Below are 13058 nucleotides of genomic sequence, written 5' to 3' on the forward strand. Positions count from 1 at the left end.
GCCCGGCTGTGCCGCAGGGAGGTTCTAAGCTTGACACCCGCTGAGATGTTATTACCAGCGGGCGCCTGGCTCCATCCCTGCAGCGCCGCGTTAGCCGGAGGCTGGTGTTCTCTTCTGAACTCCAGTTTCCGCCTCTCTCCATGCGCACTATGGAAGAGACGTCATGACGTCTCTCCCATAGTTTTGAGGAGCAGCCGGGCGGACAGGACGGCGGCGGATGCAGGAGCGGGGATTAAGGCAAGTGGTGTTTTTTGTACAAGCGGCACTACAGGGACATAACTATGGGGGCACTACTACAGAGGCATTATATGGGGGCACTACTATATGATTTCCTTCCTTTCAAATCAAGGTGGTAACGTCGGCGTATTTAAATATATTTTGGGATAAAAAAGTTCCCTGACCCCTGGTCTAGTGTGTTTCCCATCTATTGTATACAACACATTAAGATATACATTTGAGATGTCATAATTACGTGTATATAGAGCTCATGTTTTCTTTTAAACATGTTTGTGGATATTATACTGTAAAGGGCACAAAGAATAGTGTATTTGTATACACCTCTAACTGAAAGCAGTGTGTGTGTGTGTGTGTGTATATATATATATATATATATATATATATATATATATATATATATAATATAAACAAGATCACATAAAATTAGATCTGCCATGTGTTACAGCTGCTTATATAAATTTGGTTATGCAGCATTGTCTGATGTTTTTGGCGCCATAACCATATAAACATGAATGTGCAAACAGAAGTGCTGAGTGAATACTAATCCTGCTCACTTCATTTTTTTTTTTAAAAGATAAGATGAGGTGTAAAGATCCAATGAAAAATTACTATACCATTGTAATCATCTGTTTGGTGGCTGAATCATGCTGACAGTACGTACAATGAGAACAGAAGATTGGAGTCAGACAACAGAAACTTACTGCACAGCTGGAACCTCCAGGCTGCATCCTCAGCTCTGCCAACACCCAAATGCCGTTCGTGAGCTTCATAGACTGATACAACATGTCCTGACCTTCCACTGTACGCCGAGCTACTGTGAAGACATTGCTGGCCTGCAGCTTGTTACTGACCACATCTGTGGAACCAGACAGTATTGTAAGCTCACCAGCACATAGTCAAAAATTAGGAAATACTATTGGAAGAATTGTAATGTGGTTATTAAAGGAATATCAACACAATAAAACCTTTCTGATCTATAGAGAGCCATTACAGTGGTCAAAATGGATGACTTCACAGGAATGTTTTAGTTTTTTTTGTCCATTTTGAAAGGTTTTTGAAAGTCATACCTAGGCATGTGATGCCACATTGTCTATTTTATTATTATTTTATTTATTTATTGCCAGTTATTTATATAGCGCACACATTTTGCAGCGCTTTACAGAGAATATTTGGCCATTCACATCAGTCCTTGCTCCAGTGGAGCTTACAGCCTATATTCCCTACCACATGCTTATACACACTAGGGTTCATTTTTGTTGGGAGTCAAGTTATGAAACCGGAGCACCCGGAAAAAACCCACACAAGCACAGGGAGAATATACAAACTCCACACAGTTATGGCCGTAGTGGAAATCAAACCCACGGACCTGAGTGGTCTGAGGCAGTAATGCTAACCATTACACCATCTGTTCTGCTAGAAAAATGAATTGAAGGCAATTTTCCATATCTAATTTAAGAGGGGACTTCATTGTACGTGATAAAATCACTTCCAAATGCCAAAGAGCTCAAGCTATTTATAGGAAATGCAGAATGTGATTGGTCAGCTACTGTCCGCTTGAACATCTTCAGATTGCATTGACGAGGTGCTTCTTTCAGTGCAAATTTTATAGTATAACCATTTAACTGCTTATCATTAAAACGTGACACTTAAAAAATAGGCTAATATCTGAACAAAAAGGTATAACACCTTATAGGAGCACGATAACTGCATTAACAAAATTGCATTAAAACCTACAAAAAAAATGTCCCTGTGAAAAGATGCATACTTTTATTAAGTAGCCCTTCTAAAATGCTTACAATTTACATATATATTTACACTTCATGAGAGGTCTGCCAATTTTCTGTATTCAAGCACCTGCATATACCAGAATATAGAGCTGCATCTAACTAGTCACCACCTCACATACTAATCAATGTACATGTAATCCAGCCTGGACTATGTGATTAAGTTGCTACATAATACCCCTTTCAGATCGGAATGCCGGGTCGCACCCAGGATTTTGTTCACAGGTCCATTCTGGGTGCGACACGGCTGAGACCCCCTACAGACTGGCGGCCCGAGATGGCACTAATGCTGGGTCGATGACGTCACCGCCAACATGTGCTGAGCCGGAGCTTGGAGATGAGATCATCTCCAAGCGCCGGCTCTTCCTCTACAGTGAAAGGGACACAGGTCGCATCGACCTGGGTTACCCGTTCACACTGCACTGCAAGCCCGGTTGAACATGTGTTTAACCCTTCTCGTGACCAGGGTTTAAATGCTCGACCCCGGCTTATTTCAACCTGGCTCTTTCACACTGCACAGTAATCCACGTGCAATATAATACAAGCCCTCCAACATGACCCCTTCTATCAAGTAGAAAATGCTCTGCTCCTGGACTTTCCACTTCATTTATGATGGCAGTCACCTGTGTTAAACTAGTTCATTGATGAGAAGGGTGTTTCAGCACAGGTGGCTGCAATCATAAATAAAAGGAGGAAGTCCAGGAGCAGAGCATTTTGTACCTGATGGAAGGGGTCATGTTGGAGGGTCTGTAGAATGTTTTTCTTGAGATTGTAGTGGGCATAGTGTACTGAGAGAGAAATCTGTTATTGTCAAACATTAAAGATAGAATCCCTCAGATTACGTGCAATCTCACACTATATATAATTTACAGTGAGTATTATGTAGTGTGTGTGTGTGTGTGTGTGTGTGTGGTACTCGCCTGAACTTGGTGGACAGTCTCTGACTTGAAACTGTGCCTCATTCTCATTTGGGATGTCTTTCCAAGAAGCCAAAAAGATCTGTCGCTCTAATAAAATTAAAGTACAGACAACCATGTAATTATAGTGATCTCAACAATTACTTATTTATACAGTACATGCTAAAAGAAATCATGATTTTAAAGCATACAGTCTACTGGGCTGCAAACTTTCCCAAATGCTTACTCACCCATCTTTCCATCTTCTACAAACAGGATGTGCAGCGGATATACAACGCTGAAGTAAAACACATCGATGTTGTTCTTTACCGCCACCTGTTGGGGGGGGGGGGGGGGGGGGAGAGCTGCATAAATCAAAGCATGCAGTTCTAGCATACTTTTTTTTTTCTGCCCATGGCTTTGCTAGTGCAGATGCGTTAGAGGGCTTATAATTGCTAGCAAGGAAACTTGCCTTGATCAAGACATATCCGCAGGCTTGCTTAACTATATAAAGAAATAAATCATTTGCATATTGATTAATCTAGTTGTAGAATATGTATCTCTATATTCACCTGTAAGTTATTGAGAGGTTCCATTTTCATGACTGATCCAATTGTGTTTAAAGGCAGGGAGACCTCTGTAGACTGGTTGGGCGCCAAGGGAGTAAGTATCTGAAGTGGAGCAGCAGGTGCCAGCCCAAAGCTGTTAGGGAAATAGTGAGGAAGATGTTCAGCAATAATTAGAATGGAGGATGGTAAATAAAAGCGGAATGAGTCGCTCCTGAGAACTTGAAGCAGCTGTACCTGTTGCGATTGAACTGGATGGCAAAGTCACTCATGACCTGGAGGGCCCGATTGGTGAAGTGCAGATCCATAAATACAGAACCAGATCTTCGGGCAAATGTACCACTAATTTCTAGGCCTTTGCCTTTCATGGCATGCAGCCATACCTGAGGAGGAAAAAACAAACAGAAGTCAATACTAGAATAAACTCCACAGTCCACTTAAGGAACTTGATAATATGACTGCAAGTACTTTAGTATATATAAACGTGACAAAGTGGCTACTCCAGTTGGGAACAAGTGTAATAATAAGGAAGTAAAAAGAAAATACAGAGGCTGATTGAGTTCCAGGCTGCTGTGACCGCTTTAGCATCTTTTGGTGTAGTTGCACCTGCGACTTTATGATAATACTAGTATCAGCCCTTTCCCTGGTGTACAAGCATGCGTCCGCGTGTGCAAGGACTGAGATGCCCACTTTGAGCATCTTTAGACGCCACCATTGGCTGCACCATCTAAACTTGCACCAGCTCTATGGTAGGTGCAGATTTCCCGTCTGAGTATGGCCTCCAATGTGAGTGATTAAGCGTCTGTGCAGCTCTATGGTAGGTGCAGATTTCCCATCTGAGTATGGCCTCCAAAATGAGTGATTCAACGTCTGTGTATGCAACCACTTCAGCTACACTCCCATGAGACGCCCATAAGACAGAGAATCTCTGTGTGTCTGAATATCCACCTCCTAGTCACGGCCTGCAGATTCCCAGTACATTTCTGATAAGGTGCGTCTCAATCGCATACACAGTATAAGAGTTCTAAGACTTGTTTGCGCAGTAGCAGAAATTCGCTCAACTTCGTAAACATCAGCAATACATGCGACACAGAATCAGACCAAAGTGTTACTTACAGATTTTGGAGGTACGCAAGATCCAATGATTGCACCTGATCCACCGCCCAAATCAAAGAGGTCTCCAAGTCCTCCAGAGAGGGAAGGGCCCAGGGCAGATGGACCCACTGGAGGAGCCATAAATCCAGTAGGAAGCTGGAGGAGACAAGCAGAGATGTATACATTATTGCAGGTAATCTGAGAGCAATAATCTGGGAAGCTGTGTATGAGAACAGCTATGACAGGTACAATGAGGAACTAGTCATCTTCTTAACCTAAAGATAGACTGTAATATTGTGATTGCTTATTGCAAGCCAGAAGGGACATGAAAGGTAATCCAATCTACTATATATAGATGCATAATAAGAATGTGGAAAAGCAGGTAAAGAAATGTGTTAAATACAAAAGCTTAAAACATTTTGAACTCATAAATAGTAAGAGATATAAGAACAGAGCTCTTTATTGTATTCTATTGATGCTTGTACCGTCTCATAAAAAAACTAAAAAAAAAAAAAAAGAACTGAGCTCTATTTAATTCCCAAATATGATGAGGGAAACCTAAATGAACTAACTAAAAGGTACTTACAGTCAGATTTGGACCTGTGTCGCCACCCAGCTGTAAAGATAAGAAAATAATTACTCAAGCCTAGAAAATGTCCCTATAATGATGGGTGATGACTGTGAATGTTGTTATTCTGAAGAGTGGGTGACAGCTTTGATGAAACCTTGTAAGCTCGCTTTAGGGGTTAAAGAGACCCTAAATATAGATGCAGTGTAGATGTAAAGATGTCCCTAGCATACCCCTTCTGTGTCTTCCACAATCTTTGAAGTTGAAGTAGATGGGAGGGGAGGCACAGCACAGGCAGCCAGAAAGAGGCAGGGAACACACACAAAAGCCGGAGAACAGCAGGTGAGAGCGGCATAGGAAAGAACATTGATAGAAAAAGAAAAGATGAAATAAGGGATCAGCCCAGATACTGTATGGAGAAGAGATTTATCATTATACATCCTTGCCCTCCTCTCCCCCCGAAACAACATGAGGGATTAAAGAGTCACTTTCTATTTATTTAAAAAGAAATGCATTGAATGAGGTGCTCTATTTTATTTACACACCAGGGTCTCCAGTCCACCACTCAGAAGATCTACTCCACCAAGGGGCACAGAGCTGGTAGTTAGGGGTGGTCCGCTGATGGGTGGTGCCAAGTCTAGGTTTAGGAGATCACCCAAAAGATCTCCCTGTGATGGGATGACGGAGGCATGTGTTTCAGCCTGAGGCTGAACTTGGAGTGCGGCCTCTGGACTCTCTGCACTCTCACCGCTGTGTACAAAGAAAAATCAGGAGGAATCACAATAGTCTATGTTCTTTGTTAACGTTAATACTATATGCTTTTACTTTAGGTTTTCTTTCGTAGGGTCACACATATGTTAATGCGATGTAGGAAGATAAGAGGACAGCAGTTCTGGTTCTCGATTGTGTACTCTCTCCAATAAGCATTGTGTTTTATTAAATTAAAACTCTGATATCCCTTAATCTCCGATATCTGCTTCGGTCTCTCCTTCGTACATTCAGTGCATACTTAATATTTACGTGTATCCCTGAAAACAGATGCTGTCGGGGAATATCTCACAAATATTATTTGATAAATAGGTTCCCTAGCATGGATAGAAACCTACATTAACATCTATACATCTAGAACTTAAAGGCACCTTTGTTTTTCCCATTGCTGCTTGAGAACGGGAAATTCACAAACCACACCTTCCATTGATTATATGAGAAGAGCACTAACCAGAGACAAAACACCATACCCTGGCCTATGCCGGAGAGGAAAACCATAGAGCAGTGGTATTCAACATGCTGCCCTCCAGCTGCTGTGGAACTACACATCTCAGCATGCCTTGCAACAGTTTGTTATTAGGGCATGCTAAAACTGTGGCAAGGCATGCTGGAATGTGCAGTTCCACAGGAGCAGGAGGGCCACATGTTTAATAACACAGTCATAGTGCATCAATGTAGCTAGAAGAAGTATCAAGCCTCAAAAAGCCAGCTAATATCCAATAAATACTCACGAGCCTGATCGTGGCGGTAACCTTTTGGGCACAACCCCACGGCTACCCTCCACAAAGGCATTTGGAGGCTTGTGGTATACTGAGGCTAGTGTGCCAATGTAACATATAAGTTCCTCCAACAATGTCGGCTCGATGAGGTCCGTTTCCTCTGAGATAAGAGGTTTTTCAGCCAAGACCACTTCTTTGGCAGCAACGGGATCTGTAGAGAGTAGTCGCCAGTATATATAGCCACGATCTCTCAGGTCTGGGTTGTCTGAATCCTGAGGTGAAGATCATGCATTAGAGCAAAGATACAATGTCAGCAAGAAATGATTACATAAAAGGGTTTCTTAATCTCCAATAATTTAATAACACTGCCACATTGTCTCTATCGTTTTTACACTGCGCAGAAATTACAGCTAAAAATAAAACATCTGTAGTGGAATGTATGTAACACCTCATTAAATAGCTTTATGGCAGTTCACTGAAACCATAAGTGACTCAAAGAGAACAGTATACCCATGAGATTGCATTGTTACACCCACCTGAGTGGCCAAGCTTAGAACTTGTTGTACTAATTCCTGTGTCTCTGTGGGTTTCTTTAAGAACAACTTGACGATAGCAGTTAGGAGCTGCAGCTGGACCTAGTAAGGTGAGAACGCATGTCAGAAATATCCCAAGCCTACGTTTTCTAAGAAACAATATTTTACAGTTATTCTAAGTCATGTAAGTGCAAACGTATAATAATGAGGCAAACTGGTTTGGATTAGCCTAACACCTGAACATTTTTTTATTTGTACAGATCTCTTTTATATTACAGGTACAAGATAAATTAATTTAAAATGTCAATGCCCTGGGTGTCAGGTTGTGGCTTCCTAGGTATAGGACAAGCAAAAGGTGTCTATGCTAGATTCCAGGGACTAGGCAGTGAGCCGATTAATGTTTCTTTATAAAGAATAGGATGACAATGAAATCTAAAGCCAAAAATTAAGACACCCCAAATCAAGGAAAATCACTAGTAGCCCTTATTTATTTCTTCAAATAATTTACAAAATGTTACCTTAAATTTAGTCCTATTTTAATTATATTTGTATGTGTATATGTGTGAAAGAAACAGTTAGGAAGTGACTATCTCATAGAGAACAACAAGAATACAAATTTATATTTTATGTACCAGTTGAGATCACACAATAAAAACTTGAAAAAAAAAAAATCATTGTGGTCTATGATAATACATACAGACTTAACGGTCACAACCTCTTCTACATTTCCCAGTCTTCACGTTCCTCCCTAACTGTAGACTGTAGAAGAAATGCAGATGTATTTTCTTCCAATGTGCCACAGGCACAAGGCTCACCTGTGTGCTCTCATCATGGAACCCCTCTAAGAAGCTCTCCAGCAGTTCATCAGCATTGTCAATGCGCTCAGCATACTCCCCCACTATCCAAATCATGGCAGCTCTGGCCTCCGGCTCATCCAGGGAGTCCAGGTTCTCACACAGTGTAGAGATCACACTCTCATATCTGAAATAAACAAAGGGGGCGTATAGAAACAACAACATCTAATTATTCATATTGGGACATATCACCAAATAGCTTCTATAGCAAGCTTCAAAGCTTTAAGAACTGACAGAAAAGCATCAGATGAGTCAGTTTCTGGACAACAGGTCAAGTTTCCAGTTACACCTACTTGTTTGGGTACTTTCTAAAAATGTCCTTTATAACCACGATTGCTTCTTGAACCACATAATTCACCTTGGTCTGAATAAGATCCAGCAGGGTACTCACGCAACGCTCTGCAGATTGCTGGAGGGAAACAAAGTAAAAGATCACAGATGAGTCACAATTTCTCTCTTTAATGCTCCTAAAGCTGCAAACATGCATATTTTGAGAAGCTGACTTGTCAAACCTCCACTTTAATGGCGCAGCGTCCAATCGCTCTAACAGCTTTCCGTACAAAATCCACATCCACCTCGGTGGCATATTCCTTCAGTTCAGCAAGAACCTAAGTGGGGTAATAGGAATCTGATTAGAAGAACATAATATGCACACACTTATGGAAGAACAGAGCAATGATTATTTTTTCCTGTACACGTAGACTGACAGTAACATCTCCCATATATATGCCGACCTGGGCAATATTCGCAGGCGATGCCAGTCTGATCATGATGTCAAGTTTTTCAAGTTTGACGTAGATTGGATCATTATATTTGACAAAGAAAACTTTCATCTCATGTTTTAGGATCTCCGGCCTGGGGAAAGAGGCACATGTAATAAGCAGATATCAGTGCACCGAGAGCATTTTCAATGACGGTCAGCATGGGAACACGGTCCTACCGTTTCTGCACAATCAGGTTGATGTTGCGCAGAGCCACATATTGTAATTCCGGCTCAGCAGAGAGCAGAGTGACTAGGGGGGGCGCCAGCTTCTTTAATAGTGTCCCATAGTAGTCCAAGTCTTTGGCCAGCAGCTCCATGAGTTTCATTAGTACCTTCACTGCAGACAGCACCACAGCTGAATTTGCATGCGAGAGACGCGGCGTAACACGTTCACATACACTATAGTGAAAAGAAGTGCACTAAGGAAACAGCAAATAGACTTTCATTGCCAGAAATGTAGACTAACAGACTGCTTAATCTCTAGTAAAGAATCTTTTCTGCTGGCTGTCATTTCTGACACTCACCGCTTCAGAATACAGAAATGTCACACCTACCATACCGCTGGATCTTGTCCCTCAGTATTTTACTTTCTTATTGCACTCATTAGCTGATAAAATATGAGATATGGTAAGAACTTACCCTTGTTATCTCTATTTCTACGAAGTCCATAGGGTTCCACAGGATACCTTGGGTATAGGTGTGACGTCAGTCGCAGGGCACCAAAGAGTTAAGCTTTCAGCCTCCCAGGATGCACTAGGTCCCCCTCCTATACCCCGCCCCCAGGCCAAGGCACCTCAGTTAGTTACCAAGCCATAGGCCGGAGGAGGAGAAGGAAGAGAGAGAACAAAGATCTGGACACATACAAGAATCACATTCTCACCAGAGGGAGACGGAAAACCGGTGACCAGAGCAAAGCCCATCTGCAGCACAGGTGCGACAGGGCGGGAGTCCTGTGGAACCCTATGGACTTCGTAGAAATAGAGATAACAAGGGTAAGTTCTTACCATATCTCATATTTTCTACTTCAGGGTCCATAGGGTATCCACAGGATACCTTGGGGATGTCCCAAAGCAGTATCCTTTAAGGGTGGGGACGCTCCTGTGCAGAAAGGAGAATCCGCCGCCCGAAGGAAGCATCCTGAGAGGCGAAGGTGTCAAACCTGTAATACCTCACGAAGGTATGGACAGAAGACCACGTAGCAGCCTTGCAGATCTGAACTGCCGAGGCACCACGTCAAGCTGCCCACGAAGGACCCACAGACCTAGTGGAATGAGCCTTCAGAGAAGGAGGGACCGGTAGGCCTTCATGAAGATAAGCTTCAGAAATAGCCATACGGATCCAGGCTGCCAAAGTTTGCTTTGAAGCAGGCCAACCCTTTTTACAGAAGCCATAGAGGACAACAAAGCGTCCGACTTCCTAAACAAAGAAGTGCGGTCCACATAAGTCCTTAAGGCCCGCACAACATCCAAAGAGGCCTCACCCACGGAAAGACCCGGTGAGTTAAAGGCCGGAACAACTATTTCCTCGTTAACCTGAAACTGGGAAACAACTTTGGGGAGAAACTCGGGCCGAGTGCGGAGCACTGCCCTGTTCCCATGAAAAAAACCAAGAAAGGGGGTCTACAAGAAAGAGCCCCTAACTCAGAAACACGTCTGGCTGAAGCAACGGCCAGAAGGAAAACAGTCTTAGCTGTTAGCCATTTAATATCCACTGAGCCCAGTGGTTCAAACGGCGGTCCTTGGAGAGTCCTCAGGACCACAGCCAAATCCCAAGGCGCCACAGGTGGAACAAAGGGCGGCTGAATACGGAGAACACCTTGCATAAAGGTGCGCACATCCGGGATTGTAGCAATCCTACGGTGAAACCAGACAGATAGGGCCGAAACCTGTACCTTCAAAGAAGCAAGGCGAAGCCCATGATCTAGTCCCGCTTGCAGGAAGGCGAGAATCCGAGACAGACGAAACTCCCGCGGTGCATAACCTCTCGGTCGACACCACTGGAAGAACGTATGCCACACGCGATGGTATATCCTCGCGGAAGACGGTTTCCGAGCTCGTAACATGGTACACAGCATAGAGCTGGCAAACCCCCAGGACCTCAGCATGGCCGTCTCAACAGCCACGCCGCCAAAGACAGCCGAGTCAGGTCCGGGTGAAGACAAGGACCCTGAGACAGAAGGTCCGGTCGTAGCGGCAACCGCAGAGGACTGTCCACGGACAGACCCTGAAGGTCTGAGAACCAGTGCCGTCTGGGCCACGCGGGAGCTATCAACAGGAGCGTCCCTCCTTCCTGTTTGAATTTCTGGATTACCCGTGGAAGGGAGACCGGAGGGAACAGGTATGCGAACCTGAACGTCCACCGGACGGACAGAGCATCCACCAGAGACGCCCCTTCGTCTCTTGTGCGAGACCCGTACACCGGCAACTTGTTGTTGTGCCGGGACGCCATGAGGTCGATTTCTGGAAGACCCCACCTGTCCACCAGTAGTTGAAAAACGTCCGGGTGCAGGGACCATTCCCCTGGATGAACGTCCTGGCGACTTAGAAAGTCCGCCTCCCAATTTAGCACTCCCGGGATGAAGACCGCTGATATGGCCGGAAGATTGCGCTCCGCCCAAACCAGGATCCGAGAGACCTCTACGAGAGCCGCCCGACTGCGAGTTCCTCCTTGCCTGTTTATGTAGGCCACGGTGGTAGCATTGTCCGACTGGACCTGCACCGGGTGACCCTGGAGAAACCGCTGTGCCTGCAGGAGAGCATTGAAGACCGCACGGAGTTCCAAGATATTTATTGGAAGCTCCGCTTCTGTCGGTGTCCACCTGCCCTGGAACAAGTGTGGACCCGAAACTGCTCCCCAGCCCCGAAGACTGGCGTCCGTTGTCAACAGGACCCAATTTGGAACCCAGAACGGACGTCCCTTGTTGAGGTGGGTCATCTTTAACCACCACGCAAGGGACAGGCGAACCTCCGGGGTGAGCACAATCGTCTGGAACTTCAGAGACTGAGGCAGCCCGTTCCACTTGGACAGGATCAGGTGCTGCAGAGGTCTAGAGTGAAACTGGGCGTATTCCACCATGTCGAACACCGACACCATGGAGCCCAGTAACCTCATCGCCGAGTGTAAGGACACCCGGCGGCTGTGCAGACAACTGCGCACCCTTGACTGTAAAGCAGAGATCTTGTCCTCCGTCACGAAGATCCTTTGCTGTCCCGAGTCCAATAAGGCTCCAAGATGCAGAATCCTCCGAGACGGGATTAGAGTGGACTTCTGCCAGTTAATTAGCCAGCCGTGCCGTTGCAGCAGTGCAATGGTCAGGTCCAAGTGGTGTAACAGGAGCTCTGGAGATGGTGCCACCAATAACAGGTCGTCCAAGTACGGCAACATGCGGACTCCTTGCAGCCGCAGAGAAGCCGCCATGACCGCCATAGCGTCCTGTATGTCCAATGACACCATGTAGTCCCCAGGTTCCAGCGCCAGAATGATGGACCGTAGGGTCTCCATCCGAAACTTCGGGACCCGCAAAGACTTGTTGAGTGCTTTGAGGTTGAGAATCGGACGATATGACCCATTGGGTTTCTGTACCAAAAATAGATTTGAATAGAAACCCTGGCCCCTCTGGGAGAATGGAACAGGCACTATAACTCCAGCCTGGAGCATAGTGTGCAATACCTTCCGCAGCTCCGTAGCCTTGTTCCGGTCTGATGGTAGACCCGTGGTGAAGAATCGAGCCGGGGGTCTGTGCCGGAAGGAGAGGGCGTACCCGTGAGAGACCACCTCCAGAACCCAAGTGTCTGTCGTAGTGAACGACCAACACCGGGAGAACTGCAGCAGGCGGCCTCCCACCCTGGGATCCCCCAAGGGGAGACCCGGACCGTCAGGCCGCAGGCTTGTCATCTGGCTTGGGGGCCGGACGTCTGGTACTCCATGCCTGTTTCCGGGGCTTGCCCGATTTCTTAGGGCCAGCCTGTCGAGGAAACGACTGTGGTTTGGGCCTGCCCTGGGCCCTAGATGACCGAAAGGACGATGGTCCAGAACCAGAAGGAGCAGCGGCCGACGGGAGACAAGCAGATTTGGCTGCCGCCAGCGTGGCCACAATCTTATCCAGATCCGGACCGAAGAGAACTTCTCCGGTAAACGGCAACGCTTCCAGACCTTTCTTGGATCTGCGTCCGCCTTCCAGGATCGCAGCCACAAGGTGCGACGAGCAGCTACCGCTGCTGAAGAAATTCTAGACACCAGAGTACTAATGTCTAGAGCCGCCTCGTTGATGTAGGT

The 13058-nt window shown here is 45.4% G+C and overlaps 1 protein-coding gene across 3 annotated transcripts in view; it reads right to left on the reverse strand.

The window, feature by feature from the left end:
* The window catches only part of AP1B1 (adaptor related protein complex 1 subunit beta 1), a 32303-nt gene that overhangs the window by 1902 nt on the left and 17343 nt on the right, over positions 1-13058 (reverse strand). For 2 of the 3 annotated variants that reach the window (XM_088443515.1, XM_088443516.1), the window contains exons 7-22: positions 8961-9182; positions 8755-8875; positions 8533-8628; positions 8314-8429; positions 7982-8147; positions 7170-7268; positions 6646-6905; positions 5692-5896; positions 5380-5400; positions 5165-5194; positions 4600-4734; positions 3721-3866; positions 3490-3619; positions 3169-3253; positions 2942-3028; positions 939-1093 (exon numbers count right to left, since the gene is read on the reverse strand). In XM_088443515.1, coding sequence (XP_088299641.1) covers positions 939-1093; positions 2942-3028; positions 3169-3253; positions 3490-3619; positions 3721-3866; positions 4600-4734; positions 5165-5194; positions 5380-5400; positions 5692-5896; positions 6646-6905; positions 7170-7268; positions 7982-8147; positions 8314-8429; positions 8533-8628; positions 8755-8875; positions 8961-9182 — 2074 coding nt within the window. The remainder of the gene's footprint in view (positions 1-938; positions 1094-2941; positions 3029-3168; positions 3254-3489; positions 3620-3720; positions 3867-4599; positions 4735-5164; positions 5195-5379; positions 5401-5691; positions 5897-6645; positions 6906-7169; positions 7269-7981; positions 8148-8313; positions 8430-8532; positions 8629-8754; positions 8876-8960; positions 9183-13058) is intronic. The other variant, XM_088443517.1, reaches the window with a different exon arrangement.

This window comes from Taudactylus pleione, unplaced genomic scaffold, assembly GCF_031769625.1.
Source record: "Taudactylus pleione unplaced genomic scaffold, aTauple2 ptg000330l, whole genome shotgun sequence".
In the NCBI taxonomy this organism is placed as follows: Eukaryota; Metazoa; Chordata; class Amphibia; order Anura; family Myobatrachidae; genus Taudactylus; species Taudactylus pleione.